At 40.5% G+C, this 22,088-nt stretch overlaps 1 protein-coding gene across 12 annotated transcripts in view; it reads right to left on the reverse strand.

Annotated features, from left to right (window-relative positions):
- NAV3 (neuron navigator 3) overlaps nucleotides 1–22,088 on the reverse strand; it is an 879,638-nt gene that overhangs the window by 183,618 nt on the left and 673,932 nt on the right. For 9 of the 12 annotated variants that reach the window (XM_075600199.1, XM_075600193.1, XM_075600190.1 and 6 more), the window contains 2 exons: nucleotides 21,386–21,569; nucleotides 8,999–9,067 (listed from right to left, as the gene is read on the reverse strand). In XM_075600199.1, the coding sequence (XP_075456314.1) occupies nucleotides 8,999–9,067; nucleotides 21,386–21,569 (253 nt within the window). Of the gene's footprint in view, nucleotides 1–240; nucleotides 513–3,853; nucleotides 3,919–8,998; nucleotides 9,068–21,385; nucleotides 21,570–22,088 lie in introns of those variants that run through there. The other 3 variants (XM_075600200.1, XM_075600196.1, XM_075600201.1) reach the window with 3 other exon arrangements.

The raw sequence follows: 22,088 nt of genomic DNA on the forward strand, positions 1-22,088 counted from the left end.
GTATTAGTAGATCACTGCAGCATCACTTTCTCATTCATCTACAAATCCCATGCAATACAGTAGTAATAAAGGGTCTATACTATTGCATGTGTTGAGCTACTGTAGAAGTTCAAGTCTAAATTTAAAAAGCTATTCAACATATCTTACATTATTACTTAACCATGGTGTATTGTATCATATATTATAAAAAAATATATATACTGTATATATAAAAAACATTTTTACAAATGTTTTACATACTGAATATCTCTATTAGAAATCTATGGGAGGGATCTTCAGCCAATCCGATTGTGAGAATTATATCCCCAATCTGGATAGACAACCCGGGGACACTCAGACACCCGCAGGGACCACCCGGGGACCCCTTGTGGGGCCAACGGACACCTGCGGGGACCACCTGGAGGCCCAAGGGGACCACCCAAGGGCCCACAGACACCAACGGCGACCACTTGAGGACCTTCGGACACTCATGAGGAACACCCAGGGACACCCGCCGGCCTCTGTTATCAATCCTGTGTTAAAATAAATAAATAATGGTGTTATGTGGGGGTACAGGGGGTGGGTTATGTATTGGTGCCTATAAATGCATTTTTATTGCATCGGATTGATGCCGGGGCTCTCCAATGGTGATATTAATGGATATCAGCTCTGGAGTCTCCCTGCATCAATCCGATGCATGAAAAATGCATTTTTGCATTTTTTTTTCTAAGTCCCATCTCGCCGCTCAACGGCAGCTTCTTGCCAACTTTTCCTAGCAAGACGATTTGGAGAGGAAATCGCAATTCTAGAGCGGCGATTAGCCTCGATAAGCTAATCTGGGCTACTAGAATAGCACGAGTTTGACAAGCTGGCGATAAGTGGCTTATCGCCGCACGTTTGGCCATTTTTATTTCTCTACAAAAAAATTGCCGAAAAGCTCTCTTATCGCTGACTTATCGGGGCTTACTGAATCGCTGTAGCCTTTTTTGGTGATAAGGTGGTGATAAGTGGTTTATCGCTGGTTACTGCATGAGGCCCTTAATGTGCTGTGAAGCTGCTTCGCACTGCTGAACACATTGAGCCCTTATTCTGTAAGGCAGTGTTTTTCAACCAGGGTTCCTAGGAACATTTGGGTTCCCCAGGCATCCCTAAAGCGTTCCCTGCAATTTTCTGGTCATTTGAAAACTGTATCAAATACAGAAAAAGTTATAATGCATCTTATCACAGAGTTGCTATTAGAGAGGGTTGGTGGTTCCTCAGAATTTCACTTGGGGTTCCTCAGAACTTCAAGGTTTGAAATCACTGATGTAAGGTGTGATAAGCGCAGATGACGTGCTATCACGTGATTGACTTTAATGGGGCTTTTTCTGCGTTAGCACGTCATCTGCTCTTATCACACCTTACAGAATAAGAGCCTTAAACTGCATTCAAATGAATGGGACTAAAGTGTTCTCCCAGGGGAGTGGCGTCACAGCATATTGAATAAGGACCCATATATTTTGGAGCATTGACAATTCTTAAATAGAGTAGATAAATAAAGAAGGGGTTAATAACAAAAATAGAGTAGATAAATAAAGAAGGGGTTAATAACAAAGTAATTTATAACAATATACTGTAATATACTGTAATATCTCTTGTTAATAATTGTAACCGATGTATATAACATTAAACTTACCACAAAAAAACATCTTGGATTGTTTAGTACTGTTCACAAATTGCAATAAATCTAATTTTTGATTAGAGCCACATTTTCCATGCTTAGAATAGAAACATGCAATGTTAATTTGTTAAATTAAAGCATTAGTATTTGGTTTTATATAAGCAATTCAACAGTTTTTTTTTTTTTTGGCGTGGGGGGTTCTTTTTTAATACAGGTTTGAAGCAGGGGTCTCCGGAGCTAAACCCTGTTAAATTCAGCTCTAGGGACCCCCTGCTTTCAGAAATACTTACCTCCGAAGGGGCGCCAGTATCTCCTGCAATTTTCTGCAGTTTAAAGCCCCCGGTCACATAGACCAATAGGAGACCGCACTGGAGGACATCACAGCTTCCTATTGGCCCACAGTGCCCAGGAGCTTTGAAAAGCAGTCGTATAGGGAACCCTGTGGTGGCTACCGGACTAGGCGGTAGACAGACTTCCCGGGGCCTGGGGCCCAGGATCAGATTTCGACTGGGGCTCACCCTCCATGTTGGCGACATTGCAAGCCCCGCCTTTCACACCTCCTCGCAAGCCGCCTCCTCTATCTCTCCTCTCTCATGTACAGTGTGTGCTCGCTTACCGACGTCTGTCTTAGCAACGGATGCCATATGCGATGCCGCATAATGGACGAATTATCCGACAACGGACCCGTTTATCCGATGGTCACCGCCACCAAATAACATTTACCCGCAATCCGAATATCCAATATCCGACGGCGGTTTCAAGGGCACATTCTGTCAGATAAGCGAGAAACGCCTATATTTCTCTTTCCCTCCTCTGTCTCTCACTCTTCACTTCTTCACTCACTCTCCCTCCACCCTCTCCCCACTCTCTTCTCACACTCTCCCCCCTGCTATCACTTAATGACCTCCTCTCACTCATTCTCTCCCCTCCACACACAATCCCCCCCATCCAAAATACAATACCCCCCCACACACACACACACACAATATACACACAAAATACAATACAATACACACAGACACAACATACAATACACATACACACAAAATACAATTCCACACACAAAAAAAAACAATAAACACACACACATACACAAAATACAATACATAAATGCAAAATACAATACACAGATGCATACATACACACACGCACAAGATACAAAATACAAACATACTACTGTACACACTATAAAATACAACACACACATACCTTTGGGGTGTCTGAAGCCCCTGGTGCCCTGGCTCTCCCCAGCTGCTGTCGGGCCTCTCTCCCATGCCGCGCTTCCCTCTCTGTGAGGCCTGGCCTCTCTCCCAACGGAAACTGGGTTTGGCGGGAAGTCGCGCTCAGCTTCTGGCACACACCGGTGGAAGAGAGGAAAGGCCTTGCAGAGAGGGCCCTGCAGAAGCTGGGGAGAGCTGTGGCCCAGAGGTAACTGGATGCAGAAGTTGGGCCTGGGCGGGCCTAAACTCAAGCACTGGCTGGGCCCCCCCAGCAGCCACCGGGCCTGGGACTCTTGTCCCGGTTCTCCCCTGTAGTGGGTGGCCCTGCTACTGGCATCCACTAGGAAAGTAAGTACCTCCATAAGCAGGGGGTTCTAGGAGCTGAAATGTATGGGGTTCAACTCCAGATAACCCCTGCTTCAATCCTGTATTTATAACAAATGAAGGGGGGGGGAGGCTTGGATTGCCTCTTGAAAGTGAGTGCAGAAACCTGGATTTGATGAGAAAACAACATACAGTAATCTACATCTCTTCATCTCACTCATTACTTTCTCTCATCCCGCCCCTAACACTTCTTGCCTGCCACCTCAACTCTGGAATTCTCTACCATACACGAAACTCTCCACCAAAAATTCACTGAAACGCTTTTTTAAGGAGGAAACTCTCCTGACTTATTTTACTTCCATCCGATAAACGCATACTCATAAGACCGATGTTCATAGCTACAGCCATGCAGAGCAGCTCAACTCTCGCTCCCCAGCACACACACTATTCCTTGTCTCTCCACTCCCCATATTTATTTGAGCAGGGACCTCCTTCCTATCGTATCAGTTTGTCTTAACTTCTATGTACTCTTTTTGTTACACAATGTTCTTGTTCTTCTTCCCACATTGTACTGCGCTGCAAAATATGCTGGCATCATAGAAATAAAACATAGTAATAATAATACAATGTCGGGTTGTATCTGGCAGGAGGAGTTTCAGATGCTTTTTACCTGTTTAATGTCTTCTACTGGGGAATATTGTTGTGTCCAGTTTCTTTGCTTCACTGCTATTCAGTGTGTCTTTCTAATGATTGACTGTATAGGTCTGTGGCTTTTATACAAAGGTCTATTGCAATCAATTATGCAAACGTATGTGGTCACTGGCATAGTTAATATTAAACTTTGGAAGTGTAAATATGAAAATGTCCAATACTTGCAGTCATTCTCCCCCCCTTGCTTATTTTTTTTTTAAATGTGACATTTTGTTGACTAATTTATGTGATCTACAAATATAAACAATATCTACTTTTAAGAGAATGTATTAACTGTGCATGAAGTGTCACAAACAATAACACACTGTTGATGATACAGTGCATTAACTCACACAGTGCAGTTCCCTGCTTCTCAATGTACTGAACAGGGGCTTCAGATAGTCAATTATACCATGATTTCCCACCTTATTAAAGTTGACACTAGAACAAATTGGGACTTGGGAATATTATTGCACCGAGTAAAGGCTGAAATTTCAGAAACATTATGTAGCACCCTTAATTTAGTATTTTCTTTGTTTTATTTTCCAGTAAAATCAGAATCAGCAAACCTGGCCATTTCTAATGAATGTACATTATTGTTCTGCTCAGCTAGCTTCGTAAATATGGCGGTATCTCAAGGAAACTACAGTATTAGTTTTTCATGATTTACAGTATCATACTGCATGAACTGTTTTATTGATTTGGATGAGTTTTTGTAGTGAGCAATTTGCATGTAATATAATCATATGAATAGTCCATCATACTGGTGACAATACACAAAGCCAAACAAAATAATTCCAAAGAGTACATTAATGATATCTTATTATTTGCTGCCACCGTCTCCAGTACACTTTATAATATTGTATAGTTTTCATTAATAAGAAAAAAGATATGCCTTTTAATTTTCATATTTTAAATGTGCATTGTGAATCACAGTAAAACTCTTTCAGCAAAGCTACATCTTACATATTGATACTGTCGGTTTATGCTTATCTTTAAACCAAATCCACCCATGAAATACAGCATATGCCTAACAGGCAACAACTCTGAAAGCCCATGCATTGGAGTATCAGCATGAAATACCGTGGTGGCCTTGGAAATAAACTTAAATTCACCATTATAGGAACTGAAAGACACAGTTTAGTTGCTGCCCCCTAAAGACTAACAAATATTTTGTATCAAATATTTTGGCCTCACTTTCGGAATGTGATTGACCTTCTAAGTACAGTATGCTGCATCAGCTACTCTAGATACAATATCCATCATTCAAATAAAGGTACTGTAAGACCCCTGACTAAGGGAGAGAGACAAAGGTCACAATGTTATGTGAATTTTTAAATCACTACAGATTTTTTGTATTATTTTGACATTTTCAATTCATCGTATACTCATTGTAACAGTCCCAAGACACAAGCTAATAGTCCCCAGGGGACTAAAATGTCAATCAGTGCAACAAGTGTATCAATGTATTAAATGCATGTTTTATCTTTCACTATACTATTGTGTGCTTGTTATGCACAGTCCTTGGGTAATTACCATACCTGTTATGGAAACGTGAACTGTGGCACCATCGAATCTAGAGGACACCATACATATTAAAAGGTGAATGCTTCCATTATCAAACGGCGGATAAAATCAGGGGAGATGGACTGAAACTTTTTAAAATCCAAGTGCCAGCTCATTGTGACTTTGGAAAGGTCACTTTCTTCCTCTTTGCTTCAGGCATCAACATAAGTTCATAATATATTTTCTGGATCAGGGACTTATTTTATAATCATACAACAATTTAAAAAGCTCACTTCAACAAATATAATAATGCTTAACACAAACAATTTCCAGTTCAGATTTTTGGGAATATTAAAAAAATGTGGGGATTTTAATTGGTGTACTTGTCAAATGTGGTGTTTCCTCTACCTTTAGCACACCCCTCCTTGTAAGGGCCATTCTATACTGTGCGGCCGTGCGCGCGTGCCGCATGCTTTTCGTGTGTATGCTGTGAGTGAAGGTACTGTGTGTATGTGTGTGTGTGTGTGTGTGTGTATGTGTGTGTATGTGTGTAGAGATTATGAGTTATGTATTAAATAATATTTTTTAAATAAAAAAAATGTTGTAATAAAAATTATTTTTATTTATTTAACTTTGATACACATCATGATACACATAGACACATAGACACATAGACACGCAAACACACACACACACACACACACACACACACACACACACACACACACACACACACACACACACACACACACTCATACATACATACATACATACATACATAAACACACATACATACAATACAGCGCCGGTAGCGGCGCAAAATCATTCATTTCCTCATCTTCTCCCTCGTCGGTCTGCTCCAAGCTCCCTGCCGTGCGCACGCACATTCTATTATAGAATGGCTGGCTATCCTCAGCAAACTAAAACTGCCGTGTGCGCACGGCGTAGCGCACGCCCGCACTGTAGAACTAGCCTTAGAAAGCCAATAAAGAGAAGGCAGAGAAAAGTGTGGCCATTATGTCTGTGCAGTATCCTAAACACATTACTATCTCATATGCACGGATTTGCCAAGGTACTTAGCAGAAGGCTCTTCTACGGTCTCTATAATTTCTCTCCACTTACCACTTAGATTGTAAGCTCTTCGGGGCAGAAACTAATTTTTGTATTATTTTTATGTCTGATGCGCTTATTTCTATTATATGTTATATTAGTATATCACGTGTATTACTGCTGTGAAGCACTATGTACATGGATGGCGCTACAGTATATGAAGAAATATATACATACGTAGGCCGGTACTCACTAAGAGTCATTAATTGAAGAGACATATACTGTATAATTGAAAAAAAATTATTGAAATATTTTTTGTTGACCTATTCACTAAAGCCATATTGCACAATAAAGCTGAGATATTAAGGTTTTTACTTCTGTTTTGGCAATATCTTTAACCTGCACCATGCAAATGAGCATGTATCCGGTGATATCCGGTTTCCACCACAAAAAACTACTCATCTTTATCGCCTTACCAAACCGGTGTTAGAACTATCTTGACTGTATATAATGGCTGCTTGTCAAGATAGTACTAGAAAACGTGGAGTAGGCGATAAAAACTACATGAAAAAAACATTTTATCCCACCTTCCCACAGTAAGCCCTCAGTAGCCCAAGTGTCCAGCTAAGTGTGCTAAATCCATGGCTAGCTGGCCTCTACAATCTACTAAAGATTAAGTACAATCCCATGGTTACCAGGTCCCTTTTCATAGCTGGTCACTTGGGTGACCTAATGTTGTTTAAAAATGTTCCATTATGTTTATAATTGTGGGGGTTGTGTTTTATAGTAACCCTTGTAGTGCCGCGGAGACCTGCAAAGTATTTGCAATTCATTGCTAGCCGCCTCTGGCATCACTTTGCTGCCAAAGGCTACTGTAAAGATTCTTACTATATTACCCTATGCTAGATAAATGAAATCACTGGTCTTGTAGGACAGCTATGCTGCACAGAATTTGTAGGTGTTATGCAGCACATGTCCAAAATTACAGTAGAAGGGGTGTCTAACAAGAAATGTTCAAACATGTTTATACTGTGTGGAGATCCTGTCAAAGAATAAACTGATCATAAACCTTAGTAAAAATGCTGAGAAAGAATATAGATTAATTTTCCAAATCGCCATAGAATGTTGCATTTTTTTTAAACAATATTACCCAGTGTTTAAATGTCATGCAATGTGATGGAAATTAAAATGATAAAAAAAATAAAACATAGTAAAAAATATCAATATGTGACTGACATATGAAGTTGACATCGGGGTAAGAGCTCAAGATCGTAAAAGTGTATTTTAAGCTTACAGTACATACATGGCAACAATAAAACTGAATTAATGAAACAGAAGACAAACAATGAACAATGGAATGTGTGAGATTTAGTAAACAGAAATATAAAACACGTTAATAGATTCTACATGTAGCAAGTTGTTTTGCTTGTAATTGCCAATTACAGTTTCCAAAAATGAACAAATCAGTAAAAATAAAAGTTAAAATACCAAAATGTTTGCCTTCTGTGTCATGTTTTCCTTCTTTTTTTCACCATAGACTTTAACCACGGATATAGTTGAAATCAGTGCTAAGCTATTCACGTGACTGGGCTGTAAGATGTCTTTTGTCTTACCACTGCTTAATAAAAATGGGCCTGAGTATTTTTTTTTAATAAAGTGAATGAATCAAATCAAGTGTAGCAAGGAACAAATATATGTCAAATGTAAGATTATTTAAATAAGTCATACAGGGATTACTAAATCAATGTACATACATTTTTTTTTTTTTTGCTAAATATGAATGTTTGGGCTCCCTGTGCAAATATTGTATTCTAATTATTATTTTCAAAATATTATATTCTACTATATTTCTATTTGGTTGTTGTCAGGAAATGTACTGAATTCGGGCCACGCGTGGTTGGGTACCAGCTGATTGTCACCAATCGGAATAGTCGGTACTTTACTTGATTTTATACTACGAGTTCAGGGGACGTCTCCTATAATACTATTACTTATATAACAATGGTTCAAAACCTACATTGTGTTACATTTTCATCTTGTGCTTTTTTTATTTCTTTTTTTAAATGGTAATTATAAGACACATGGAACCAAAGAGATCCAGCTGTTGGAACTGTTTCTAATGATGTTATGGCACAATTTAGGACTAAGTGCAAGACTTCTTATAATTACACAGCTATGTGTAGCACCAGTGAAGTGATATCTATCATAACAATTTTATTGTACTGGGGCTCAAGTAAAACTAAGCAAACACACATGTTTTCCTCTTAACCAACTCCATACAAAAGCGAGAAAGTTTTCGAATATTTATTTTCTAATTTAAAATTATTCTATCATTAATTTCATACTATACAGACAAAACAATCTGTAAACATTTGACACCTTTGACTATATTTAACTAGCTTTCATTGAGTTAAGCTGTCTGGCAGCTAAGCTGAATACTGTCAATTTTGCATTTCTTAAAGTATTATAGATTGCCTCATGTCTGGTTATGTCTACAGAATAGGACACCAGCATACATGGCTTAAGTTGTGTATCACTAGCACACAATAAATTAGAGTTGTCAACTGACCTAGTAGTCTTTTTTTGACTGGTTGCAATTCCACTGTGATTAGACTGAGTTGCATATCTGGCTGCCAGACTGTGTGAGAAGAAACAGAAAAATGAAATTAAAGAATTGATTTGAAGATGCACAAAAAAAAACACAGAGTTTACTGCTGAGCCACAACATGAGTCAATGCAATGTAGTATAAACATGAAATGAAAAATCAAAGCTATGCATTTAATATGCAACAAAATATAATGTACAAATACAAGTAACAGTCATTTACAATATGTGATATCATATTACAGTTTTGCTAGTTAACACCTACAGTAGTTAATTATTATCTGAGTTCATGAATTCATGAAAAGGGTAAATAAAATGTAAAAGAACAGACCAGTTTATCTGTATTCTCAGATGTTTAGCAATGTTAAAAGGTATGCCACTGTATGCAATTATTAGCACTCACATAGGTCAGCAAAACCAATGTAGAAGTGATCATTATTTCACTAATTGGCAATGGTGCACTTATGGAATCGACATTTAGGAGATTGTTTCAAATTCTAGAACATTCGTTTTTTTGGAAACTAAAAACCAAAGATCTGCCGGCTTATCTAGTGATGAAAGAATAAAGACAAAACCGCTTTCCAACACTGTGGTGGAGACCACCTCATGAGGGTGATCTTCACAATAGTCAACAATTTTGTAGTGCTGTTGTACTGTAGTGCAGAACTGGGATGTGACGTTGGTAACAAGTTTTACAGTACTGAAAGCTTTTGACGAACCTCACGTGGTGACAAGCAGCTGACATAAGAGAAAGCAGTCACATGAACCACCAGACCGTATAGTAGTTGAGATACAGTTCTCTCGCCTGGTCTGGCAGGGCAGAAAGGATATAAAGCTTCCAAATTGTATAGCCAACTAGATTTATTGTTGTTGTATTGTTATAAGTTACCTTTATTGCACAGATGAGATACTGTAGATACAGAAGGCACTGTATATTTTATGCACTGTTACAAATTGTACTGTGTGTGAAACATATTGAAAATGTTAGATTTACACTGTTCTTACTGTGAGTAACTCATACAACATGTCACAGCTGAAAATAACTCCAAAGTTTGTTTTTAAAGTTGCTAGAAAAAAAGGATGGTGTCACACAATGTTTAACCATGTCTCACTCTCTATCAGTAAGGAAGCACATCTTATCAGTATTTCCGTATTAAGATAATATTAATGTACTGTATGTACTTTCAGCACCTTCCAGGATTGCCGCTTTGTATCAAAATGTTTAGTTGGCAGAGTTAGATATATACTGAAATTAAATTCTGCTAAATTTCTAGACGCTTTCAACCTTATTGTTAGTGGTGGATTCAGAACTATATACAATAATGGAGAGATGTATTTTTGGCTCCAACAATGAATGTATTTCCTTTTTTATTTTGCATGATATCTGGGTTGGGACAATGAGTATTGTAATTTATTCACAGTTCTGATACATACTAGCAGTAATCTGTGCATTGCCATAAACAACAAGCTAACAAACAATAATCTACTGCAAATGTAATAAAAGAAAAAGAGAAAGAAGGTTGGGGGCCCAGGCTTATGCTGCAATACTGCAATGTCCTGAAAGATGTGCTATAGTTATAATAGCAATAATAGCAATAATAGCAAAGACCGGTATGCATAAGAGATAAATTGCAAGTGTCCCGTAATGAAAGCCGATGGTGTGTGTGAGGTCTGTGTAGCCCCCACCTCACCTGCACTCCGTCGGGATAGCCCTCTAGCCGATCGATGGTATACTCCCCCGCACTCACGGGGCTCAGAGGGAGTTCACCTTCCTCACTCAAGCAGCGGGGACGGTCACCCGGTGTCCAAGAGACCAGCGGATGGTAGTAGAGACCTGTAAAAACAGAGCCTCCCGCCGTCAAACCTGGTGCCAGCTGATCCTCCCGCGATGTAGCTGCTGAGGTGATGGAACAGGTGGTGGCTGTAGGGGAACCGTCCGGCGATCTACGCCTCCGTTGTAGTCGTCTCCGTCAGATGCATCTTCTCCTGGAGTGCAGGTAAGAGGCTGAAGCACCGACCCCACACTGGCTAGGAACCGGATCCACTGTGCAGCTCTGGAGAAAATCCTCAGATGAATCAGCAGCTCTGTATCTGCGTAACCGGATAGGCGTGCTGCTATACCAATTAGTGATATTTAGAAGGTAAGGGTAGAGCACTGCCAAGAAAAAGCAAAGGGCTAGGGCAAAAATAAACTATTTATTAGGCATATTAGCCAAAAAGACAAACACAGATTAAAACTCTGACGCGTTTCCCGGCACCTCCACGGCGGGAAATGCGTCAGAGTTTTAATCTGTGTTTGTCTTTTTGGCTAATATGCCTAATAAATAGTTTATTTTTGCCCCAGCCATTTGCTTTTTCTTGGCAGTGCTCTACCCTCTACCCTTACCTTCTTAATAAAAGAAAAACACCCCAGCATTTAACACTCTATCGGGGATATGCACTAGGTACAGTAGCAAACTTTTGTGGCCGATTGGGACATTTTTACTCACCCGTTACAAAGTGAAGACAAACGCGGGATTCGCTAACAAGTGAAGCGTATTTTGGTCCAGGCGGGCAAAAATATGCCAGATCGCCCGACCTCCCCCCCCCTGCTATCATGCTTAAATTTGTAAAGGGCGATAGCTGATAGAAAAAAAGCCGCCAGTAAGAGTTGCATGGAGACGCCGCGTCTCCATGCACGGGTCTTACAGGCGATCGTGAGTTATAAATATACATTTTAGTAATAGTGTACATATGCAGGGGGTCTCCTGAGCTGGACCGCATTGGTTTCAGCATCAGGGACCCCCTACCTCATGAGATACAGGCCCCATATGGGTGAGGACCTGACGAAGCGAGAATTACTCGCGAAACGCGTAGTCCTGTGTCGGCATTGTGATTTGTTCGTGACCACTGAAGGCCACCGTACTCCTGAGGAAGAACTAATTTGCAGCCCCTGCGACTGGACGCGGCAGCAAGGGAGTCCCTGCATGAGCTGATACAATGGAGACGGATGCCGGAAGTGCTGTATTGTACATGTAAGTTTTGCAAACGTAACTTTTGTTATAATAAATTACCTTTTATCCACCGAGCGCTTTCGTCCCTGTTTGGAGGTACCAGAGGGAAGGAACTGCTTTATCAAGAATCTACGTATCAGTCTCGGGCAGTATCCCCTGAAGTTGAACCCCATAAAAGATACCCTGACAGGATTGACTCACACTTGCCCGTGTGAGTAAGAATTTGGCTTAGCCAATTTTTGATCCATTTATCCCTTCCCTATTTGTTCCACTTAGTGTTAATACAAAGCATTTATTATATATTTTCTTTTTTTCTATGCGCTCACCATCTCACCAAGAGATCGTGAATTATAAATATACATTTTAGTAATAGTGTACATATGCAGGGGGTCTCCTGAGCTGGACCGCATTGGTTTCAGCATGAGGGACCCCCTACCTCATGAGGTACAGGCCCCATATGGGGTGCTGGTATCTCCTGTGCTTTTAAAGCTCCCACGTCACGTGACTGGGGGATTTAAATCCTGCAGGGGGATACTGGCATATCTCATGAAGTAGGGGGTCCCCGAGGCTGAAACCAATGCAGTTCAGCGCAGGAGACCCCATGCTCATCTACACTAGTATCAAAACACACATCACCATAAAAAATAATTCATTACCGTAGCGGCTATCCGCTATGGTAATGAAGCTGCTTTAATATAATTATTTACATGTCAGGCATCATGCTACGTGGACGCTTTAAAAATGGCGGCGACACTGGCATCCGAGGCCCCATACTGGGGCCTGTAACTCGGAAAGCAGGTAGTCCCTGAGCAAGAAATCAAAGCGGTTCAGCTCAAGAGACCCCCTGCTCCCGCACACTATTTAAAAAAATGTCATTAAAGAAGCTTCATTACCTTTGCGGCTATCCACTAAGGCAATTAAGGGGTTAAGGCACAATAGCATGCTTAATGGGGACAATTGCCCCAATAAACATTGCAATACACAAACCACCCCCTGTGCCCCCAACAACCCCTACACCCCCTAAAATACATAATATATATATTTTTTTTATGCACAGGAATTATACTACAGGCCGGTGGTTGCCCTCGGGTGATCCCCGCGGATGCCCGGGGTCCCCATAGGGGTCCCAGGGTGGTCCCTGCAGGTGTCCGGGGGTCCCCGCTTGCCTGCGGTACCAATCCTATGCCCGCCAAAAAAACATACTTTGAGATAAATACACCCCCTCCTCCCCCGCCCCCTAGCACATACAGTACAATAATGTCCAAAATGACAATTATCCACATATGGATAATAGTGCATTTGTCCTTTAAAAATACAACATTAAGCAGCATAAATAAAGTAAATAAATCTTGCACTCACCCCTCCCAGGCTGTCACGATGAAGGCCGTCCTCATCCTCCGTTGCCACAAACAATACAGTACATACAAAAAGACAATCTAATGTCCCCTAACCCCTTAATCACCTTAGCGGTTAGTAACCGCTATAGTAATTAAGGGGTTAACCCACCCTCTGCCACTACCCACCAAGGAAGCCTAACCTCCCTCCCCAGGCAACAACACCCATTCATTGGTACAGTGGGTACATCATGCTCATATAATATGGGCATCATTTACCACTATAGCAAGAAATGGGGAAGGAATAAAAAAACAGGCCCAAATAAAACACATCATATAGCAAAATATAACATATCAAATAGCAAAATAAAACACACCACATAGCAAAATAAAACACACCACATAGCAAAATAAAACACACCACATAGCAAAATAAAACACACCACATAGCAAAATAAAACACATCACATAGCAAAATAAAACACATCACATTGTCAATTAAATAGATAACAAATGCCAATAAAACAATTGAATGGTACAGTGGGTACATCATGCCCATATAATATGGGCATCATTTAACACTATGCCAGTCAATGGTCAACCTAAAAAAAAATCACAAACAAGATCCAATGCATTCCAAACAATGAAAAACTAAAAACAAATAAAGAAGTAAATAAAGAGGAGGGGTGAGTCGGCAGGGGGGCAAGTCGGCAGGGGGGCGCAGGGGAAAAAGATTGTGCACCCCTGTATTAAAGAGTGCAACAATCCCTCCTTCGACCAGAGTGAACAAAGTGCAGTGTCTTGTTCAGTAGATTATGGGGCCTATGTACTAAGCGCCGATAAAAAAAAATTGCTGTCCTATTTAAATTGCCATTTTTTACAGCGTTGCTGTCACGATATGCAGAAAGCCACAAATACGAGTGATAGCAAAATTTGCAAAAATGGCGAGTAGCCGGTGACGTGATGATTAACCCTCTAAAAAGGGCTCACCTAGCAAGCTCTTTCTGCTGCAGAGAGAGAGCCACCTCTCCCTGCGCAAATCTCGTCCCAAATATTTTCTTTAATTTACATTCTATTAGGATGGGTTAACCCCTTAATATAACGGTTAGTAACTGCTATGGTGATTAAGGGGTTAGGGGCCATTAGATTGTATTTTTTAATGTATTCTTGCTGGCATCGAAGGACATGGCCCTGCAGTGGATGCCCTTCATGATGGAAGGGGTAAGTAGAAAGGTTTATTTACTGTATCTATGCTGCCTGGCTAATGTTTTATTTAATAATGGGCAAATGAACTATTATCTATATCTGGATAATAATTATTTTGCCCATTACTGTACTGTATGTATTGGGGTTGGGGGGGGGGGGTCGGGGTTGGGAGGTGTATTTATTGCAGTGTCTTCTACATTGTTTTTTTTGCAACAGGATGGTTATGCAGGGCAGCGGGAACCCCCGGACACCCCCTGAGGACCCATGGACACCCATGGGGACCACCCGAGGACCCCCGGACACCCACAGGGACCACCAGCGGGGACCACACGAGGGCCCCCATACACCCGTGGGAACCACCACAGACACTTATTGGAATCCCCCAAGGACCCCCAGACACCCGTGGGAACTACCCTAGGGCACCCAGACACCCATGGGGATCACCTGGGGACCCCCAGACACCCATGGGGATGACCAGGGTGACACCCGTCGGAAACACCAGGAGGCCCACGGACACCCGCGGAGACCACCCGAGGACCCCCTCTGGCCTCTGGTATCAATCCTGTGTTTAAAAAAATAAATTATGGTTTTATGTGGGGGCACAGGGTCGTGGTGGGTTGTGTATTGGTGGTTACTACATATTGTAATGTTTATTGGGGCAGAGGGGGTGAATGAAGGGCTAAGTACCCGCTTCACTCAACCCCTCTGCCCCCAATAAAGCAGCTATTGTGCTTTAACCCCTTCATTACCTTAGCGGCTATCTGCTTTCATGTCATTTTTATTATTAGTGTGCGGGAGCAGGGGGTCTCCTGAGCTGAACCGCATTGATTTCAGCCTCGGACCCTTTGCTTCCCGAGTTACAGGCTCAGATATGGGGTGTCGGTATCTCCTTCATTATTTAAATACCCCGTTCACGTGACGCAGACGATTTAACGCGTTCCTTAACCCCTTAATTGCCTTAGCCGTTAGCCACTAAGGTCATGAAGTGGCCTGTAAATGCATTTTATTGCATGGGATTCATGCCGTGGGTCCCTGGTGCTGATATTAATGGGTAACAGCTCTGAGACTCCCAGCATCAATCCGATGCAGGAAAAATTCATTTTTTCTAAGTCCCGTCTCGCTGCTTATCGGCAGCTTCTCACCACCTTCTTGCCAACTTTTCCTGGCGGGACGATTTTGAGAGGAAATCTCAATTCTAGAGCAGATATTGGCCTCGATAGGCTGATCGGGGCTACTAGAATTGCATGTGTTTGAAAACCTGGCGATAAGTGGCTTGTTGCCGCTCGTTTCGTGATTTTTTTTGTTGGCAAAAAAAAGTTGACGAAAAGGTCTTTTATCGCCGACTTATCGGGGCTTACTGAATCGCTGTAGGCTTTTTTGGCGATAAGGCAGCGATAAGTGGTTTATCGCTGCTTAGTGCATAGGCCCCTATATGTACAATAGATGTTTAACTAAATCCAATCTGACAAATATAAGTATTTTAGAATATTTGTTCATGTATTGCACCCCCTATACCTCATCTTCCATTTGTATAAATGGTATGTTAGTCTGTCTGCACCTTTAACTTCTTCTCATATATTTATCCAGCTTGTGATGTGCTAATTAGCATGGTTCAATTTGGTTAGTTTCATGTGACTTCTTAGCACTTTAAGTCCAGACTTACTTTAGGGAGTAAGTGCAGGAGAAGGCAGTGTTCACATTTCAAACATTTTTAAATGCAACATACATGCTATGGTTTAACTCATAATCAAGATCAGTAATGCTATAGACTCGTTTACCTTTCTATTCCATCATTTTAAAGCCTCATCTGTGTTTACCAAGCTCTTGTATTCCTTCTATTTGCCCTATAATTCTTAAACCATATACATTGCACTTTTATTCCTCTCTTTTCTGTTCCCATTAACTTTTCTCCTTTATAGCTTCATAACTTCTACACACCTCACCTCTCAGTGCAAGATACACCCCTGCTAGTCTTCATCTCACCTCCTCTCTCTTTTTGCTACTTTCAATTGGATATATATTTTCTATCTCTGGTCCCTTCCATCTTCTTACTTTTTCTTTTCCTCGCTTAACTCCTATCTTTGGTAACTACCATAACATTTGTAACCTCATATTTATACTCTCTCGCTAACCATTTTGGTCTCTTATTTCATGTGCCCTCTGGAATGCTGGACGCTTGATCCGTCTCTCTTCCTCTCTTGCCCCGTAAATCTCTTTGCTCTAACTGAAACTTCAGTCTCTGATTCTGACAACTACAAAAGCTGTACTCCCCTATGGTGGCCTGCTTCTATCGTTGCTCTGCACAGTCGTGGTCATTGAGTGAGATTTCTTCTTTCTCACCCTTGCTGTTTCCAGGCATGATCTGTTCCTGCTTCTCTGTACTTCCCATCCTTTGATTTTCACAGTCACTTTTTTTCTCTCATCCTGCATATTGTTGTAGTTCATCATCCTCCTTCTTCTACTTCCTCCACTTTTCACTCTCTGACATCCTGGCTGTCCTTTTATCTCTTCTCCAACTCTCCAACGCTCCTTCTAGAAGACTTTTATTGTCATATTGATGACATGTCCCTTAATTTCTCTTATGAACTTCACTGCTTCCAGTGCCCATAATGATGGGCACTACTTAGACCTTGTCTTCACTAAAAGCTGTTCTAACTTCTCCATCTCCCGTTTTCCGCTCCTAATCCGCTTTGCTATCTCCAATTTATCTTACAAAAATGTCTCTTCTCTCCCTTCACTATTCCAGAAACTTATGATCCAAGTATCTTCAAGGTCTAGAATCCTCACTAGATCAAAACTCTATTCTCTATCTTCCCCTGAATCAGACAATTTTGTCACCACTCTATCCTTTCCAATTAGTTGAATCAGCATGCTTCTATGACACACTGACTTCTCTAATCCTCAACTCTGACTCAATATTTAGGCACAATTTCTACGCACTTATGGAGGAAGTCTTATTCTCATGCTGATTTATTAAACTACTTCAAATACAATGTGGACTATCAAATTTGAGATCCCCTCTGTGCCTTCCTCTACACCTATTCTCTTGAATACCCCCTCATCTACTCTATACTTTCTTACCCGTAATAGACTAGTTAGTACCTCAGTTACTCTTCTCTTCTCCGTCTACTACCTGCCAGACTGATCCAATTTCTTTCTATCGCTTCCGACTTCTTTCTCCCACTCTGATCCCTGCACTCATTCACGTTTTCAACTCTTCCTTCTCCTCTGGTATCTTTACTTCACCCTTTATACATGCTGTTACTGTATATTGCAAGACCAATTCTCAAGAACAACACCCTTGACACCACTAACCCATATAAATATTGCCCTGTCTCTCTCTAACCTTCTGGAAACACTTGTATCCTCCATCATGTTGTCTTTCCTCAGCTGCTATGCTCTCCTAGACCCTTTCCGATCATGTTTTAGCACTGCTCACTCAACTGAAACAGCACTCACCAAAGTACTATTATTATTATTATTAATAATATTGTTATCATTTATTTGTAAAGTGTTAACATATTCTGCAGTGCGGTACAATGGGGGAACAGAGATTTGATAAATACCTAAACAGAGTTACATAACAATAAAAACAAACATGCACAAACAGATACTGTACAAAAGGTAATGGGCACACTTTTCGTGAGAGCTTACACTCTAAAGCAATGATTTTCAACCGGGGTTCCGCAAGCACCCCTCAGGGGTTCCGCGGTTGCCAAGGGGGAATAGCTAGGACAACTCTTCCAGCTCTCCCAGGCTCGGCGATGTGGCAGCACCCCACATAGCAGTGACTCAGTGGCTCCGAAGCTCAGCAGAGCTGCCAGGTCACTGCTATCCTGCCTGCTCTGATCAGTGCCAGAAGTTGCGTCAACTTCCGGCTGACAGGCGGGAGAGGCAGGATTGGGTAAGAGTGCACGTGCTCTCAGTTGGGGCAGGGGGTATAAGTTGGAGAATGTGTGTACAAGTGGTAGTGTGTGTGTGTGTGAGAGTGAGTGGGAGTAAGTGTGAGAGTCTGTGTGTAAGTGGGAGAGTGGGAGAATGTGTGTAATTGGGAGTGTGTGTAAGTGGGAGAAGATTTCAGTAGTGAAGGCAGGACAAGATGAGTGAGTGAATTAGGATTTTAGTTGTATCAGGAGTGAGAAAAGGGTGTATCCTGCAGCACATGACCTCAACATTGCTTAATATTATCTCATTCTATCTGACCTGTCTGAAGCCTGTTATACTGTTGAATTCACACGTCTAATTCACACACGTCACTCTTGGTGTTCAAGATAAAGCCAATGCTTTCTTCATTCCTCTCTCATTGTTCCATTAGTGTCTCTATTGCAAACTCCTCTTCTTCCTCTGTTCATCTATTTGTTAATGTACCTCAAGGCTCCGTTCTGACCTTATTAGTTAATTTGGCTTAAAATATCACCTGTATGCAGATGACACACAATTATATATCCGCACTGAACCACTCACCTACAGTACAGTCCCAATTGTCCAACTGTCTCACAGCAAACTCATCCTGGATGGCAACTAGATGCCTCAGACTCAATATGTCAAAGACAGAGCTGCTGAGGGAGAGAGTCCTATTTAGTACTCATTAACTTATTTACACCCCAAAACACATATGGATTTACATCCAATATGTGGAGAGATACCTGTGAACACACCTGATATAACATACATGGGAAATAACCTAATTTCTATGTTCAAATGATTTAAATTAGCTTATTTCTCTGGTATCTTGGGCATGTTCACAGGTATCTCTCCACATGTGGTATAGATTCGTGCTTTGGGGGGTATATAAGTCTATATAATTATATATTTCCCTTCCCTCCCTTTGAGGAAAATATACTATACACGAAGCAAATTGGGGCATGTTTGCACATCTCTATTTAAAAGTGCAGCATGCAGTACCTCGTTGGCAATTTTAAATAGTTGGATATACAGATACATTGTTACATTTCTCTAATGGTGATACCAGAATTTGTTTAAAGAGATAATGGGGAAGACCAATAGATTATAATTAAATGGATTCAAAGAAAAAAAGAAATGTTCTCATTTTTATACAGCAAATAAGTTAAAATAATGTTTAAGAGTGAGAAAATCTTTGCAAAAGAAGCCCAAATGACATACAAATATTTAAAAAGGGGGTTTGTCAGCTATGTGGAACATGCAAAAGCTAATGGAAGAATACATTAGTTTATTGTGGTACTATCTTGCCATTTATATTTTTGAAAATAAATGTATTAAAAAACGAATTCAAATCACAGCTGATCCCCTTTGCTGCCTAATTTACACACATGGTAACATGATTGTTGATATGTAATAGTGCAGAAGTACCGTATTGCAACACAAATATAATTTGTTTAAAATACTTGAATGTTATGACAAAGGTAAACTAATAAACTCAGAAAAACGCCCATTAGTTCCTCCAAAATGTCTTGTGTATATAAAATACAAATAACATTTTTACATACACCATAGTATAAATACATTTTGAAATACACCATATTAAAACCACCCATAGCCAAATTCAAGAAGTAAACTGTAGTATATGGATAAAGTGGGATCTTTTTCTAAAGTCTCGCATGCAAAACCAGTGCAAGAAGTGCACCAAACTTGTCAAAGAAAACAAAAGGTCCAATTGCTTTCAAAGGAATTTCATTTTATTGATAAATATGGTACTAATCGTCCAGGTTTGCAGTTGGGAGACTTCAGTAAATTTACCCATTTGCTGCAATATATGAAGGTATTTTGCTCCATGTCATCAGTTGGAGTGTCAGTATTTGTAATGAGGTGTATCAAATTGTGTGCTTCCTTTTTTCAGCATCAAACTTCCTGCCGGATCAGAGTTGGAATAAACCCTCTTATTTAGCAATCAGTGTCAGATATAACAAACTTTTGTAACAGGCTTAGTACTGTATATAAGAAACAGCTTAGAGCAGAAAGGCATTGTCGTGCATTAAAATGCATGTTTTGTGTGGGTGCTTATGGTGTTACTTCCATGACCATGCCCATAACTGTGACATCTGCTATTTGCAAACTCAATGATGTGAGGAGAATCTGTAAGAGGCATGTGATACATGCGAGGCATGCCAGGCATGTGCATGCACATCATTAGTGTGCTCTGTACAACTGACATTTAGTCACTATTTACACATTTTAACATTGTTTCTGCTGTTCAACATTTCCCCAAATTGACAATGCTAGCAACCAAAATGGAAGGTGATTTGTCCAAGAGGAGGAAATATCTGTCCTGCGTGGGTTGTGGTTCTGCGCTACTTTAACCAAAGCTACTTTATACATGCTGATCAGGCTAAAGAACTGTAACAGAAAATAGTTTAACTTTGCTAAAAGAAATTATTTTGGAGAGGTGTCAAAGAGACTAGGTTTTATGTGCCCAGGGAAGAGATTTGAACTGATTTGTCCACATTATTCGGGAATTAACTTTTTGAGCCTTGAAGTTTAATACAACTTCTAAAAATGGATAGAAGCTAAAAAAATAAAATGTTTATTGTGATGTTTTGCATGCCTACACCCTGAATTATAATATCTTAAGTTTAAGAACCATATGATATCTTACTATTTGGAAAACACAAGAGAAGAGGATACTTTGTGATGCCTTCTTGAGTACTTATCCTCTTTCAGTATACTGTGTTGCTAATTTGAAATAAATAAAAACAATCCTTACCATACGACTTAATGGTGAAAGATTAACGGAGAATACACACATTGAAAAAGTATGGTTTTATTTCTTGTTAATGTTTAGTTTGATTCTTGCATTGTTTCGTTGTTTGTGAGACTTCCACAATAAAGTCATACTATACCTGGACTGCATATCTTGTTGCGTTTTGGGCTGACTCGCTTCAGCAGGTGTTGAGGAATGAGTTACGTGTTGCTGGAGCTCTACCAATGACTGGTAATACTGCTGCTGTTGATGCTGTTGCTGTTTGAAGCGCGACAGACTGAAAAACAGTCCTAAAATGGCTTTCAAATTTCCATTCCTGATTTCTGTAAGCAAACAAAAAATATGGGCATATATTGTTGTATCTTAAGTAAATCCATCTTAGGCAATAACTTATTTATGCATTCCAGTCAGTCGGACCTATGCATATGCTACAGATGCAGCCACGAGTATTAGAACACTTGTCCTGGGAAATTCTAGGCGATTCTGGGGCAGTCTCACAGTCAATGCCTCAACATTTCTGTGAGATTCTTAATGGCCCATCGGATTAACACAGCGGGGGGTCCCTGCAGTCCCACTCAAAATACAGATGCAGCGGCCGTTATTGGAACACTTCATGCGGTGTATACCTCGGAATACCCATGTCATGGCGCGGGATTTCTTCCAACCGTACCGCCTTTAGACGCGAGTGCAGAAAATGGCATTTCAGTGTTCTAGTTTTTCAACACCTGAAATTGGAACAGTAGCACAGTACTGTACACATTAGAATTCATTTATTTCATTGCACACAAAGAAACAGAATCCATGAAATTCAAACAAAGCAACCGCGATAAACACGTGTGCCT

The sequence above is a fragment of the Ascaphus truei genome, chromosome 5 (assembly GCF_040206685.1).
Source record: "Ascaphus truei isolate aAscTru1 chromosome 5, aAscTru1.hap1, whole genome shotgun sequence".
NCBI classification, from domain to species: domain Eukaryota; kingdom Metazoa; phylum Chordata; class Amphibia; order Anura; family Ascaphidae; genus Ascaphus; species Ascaphus truei.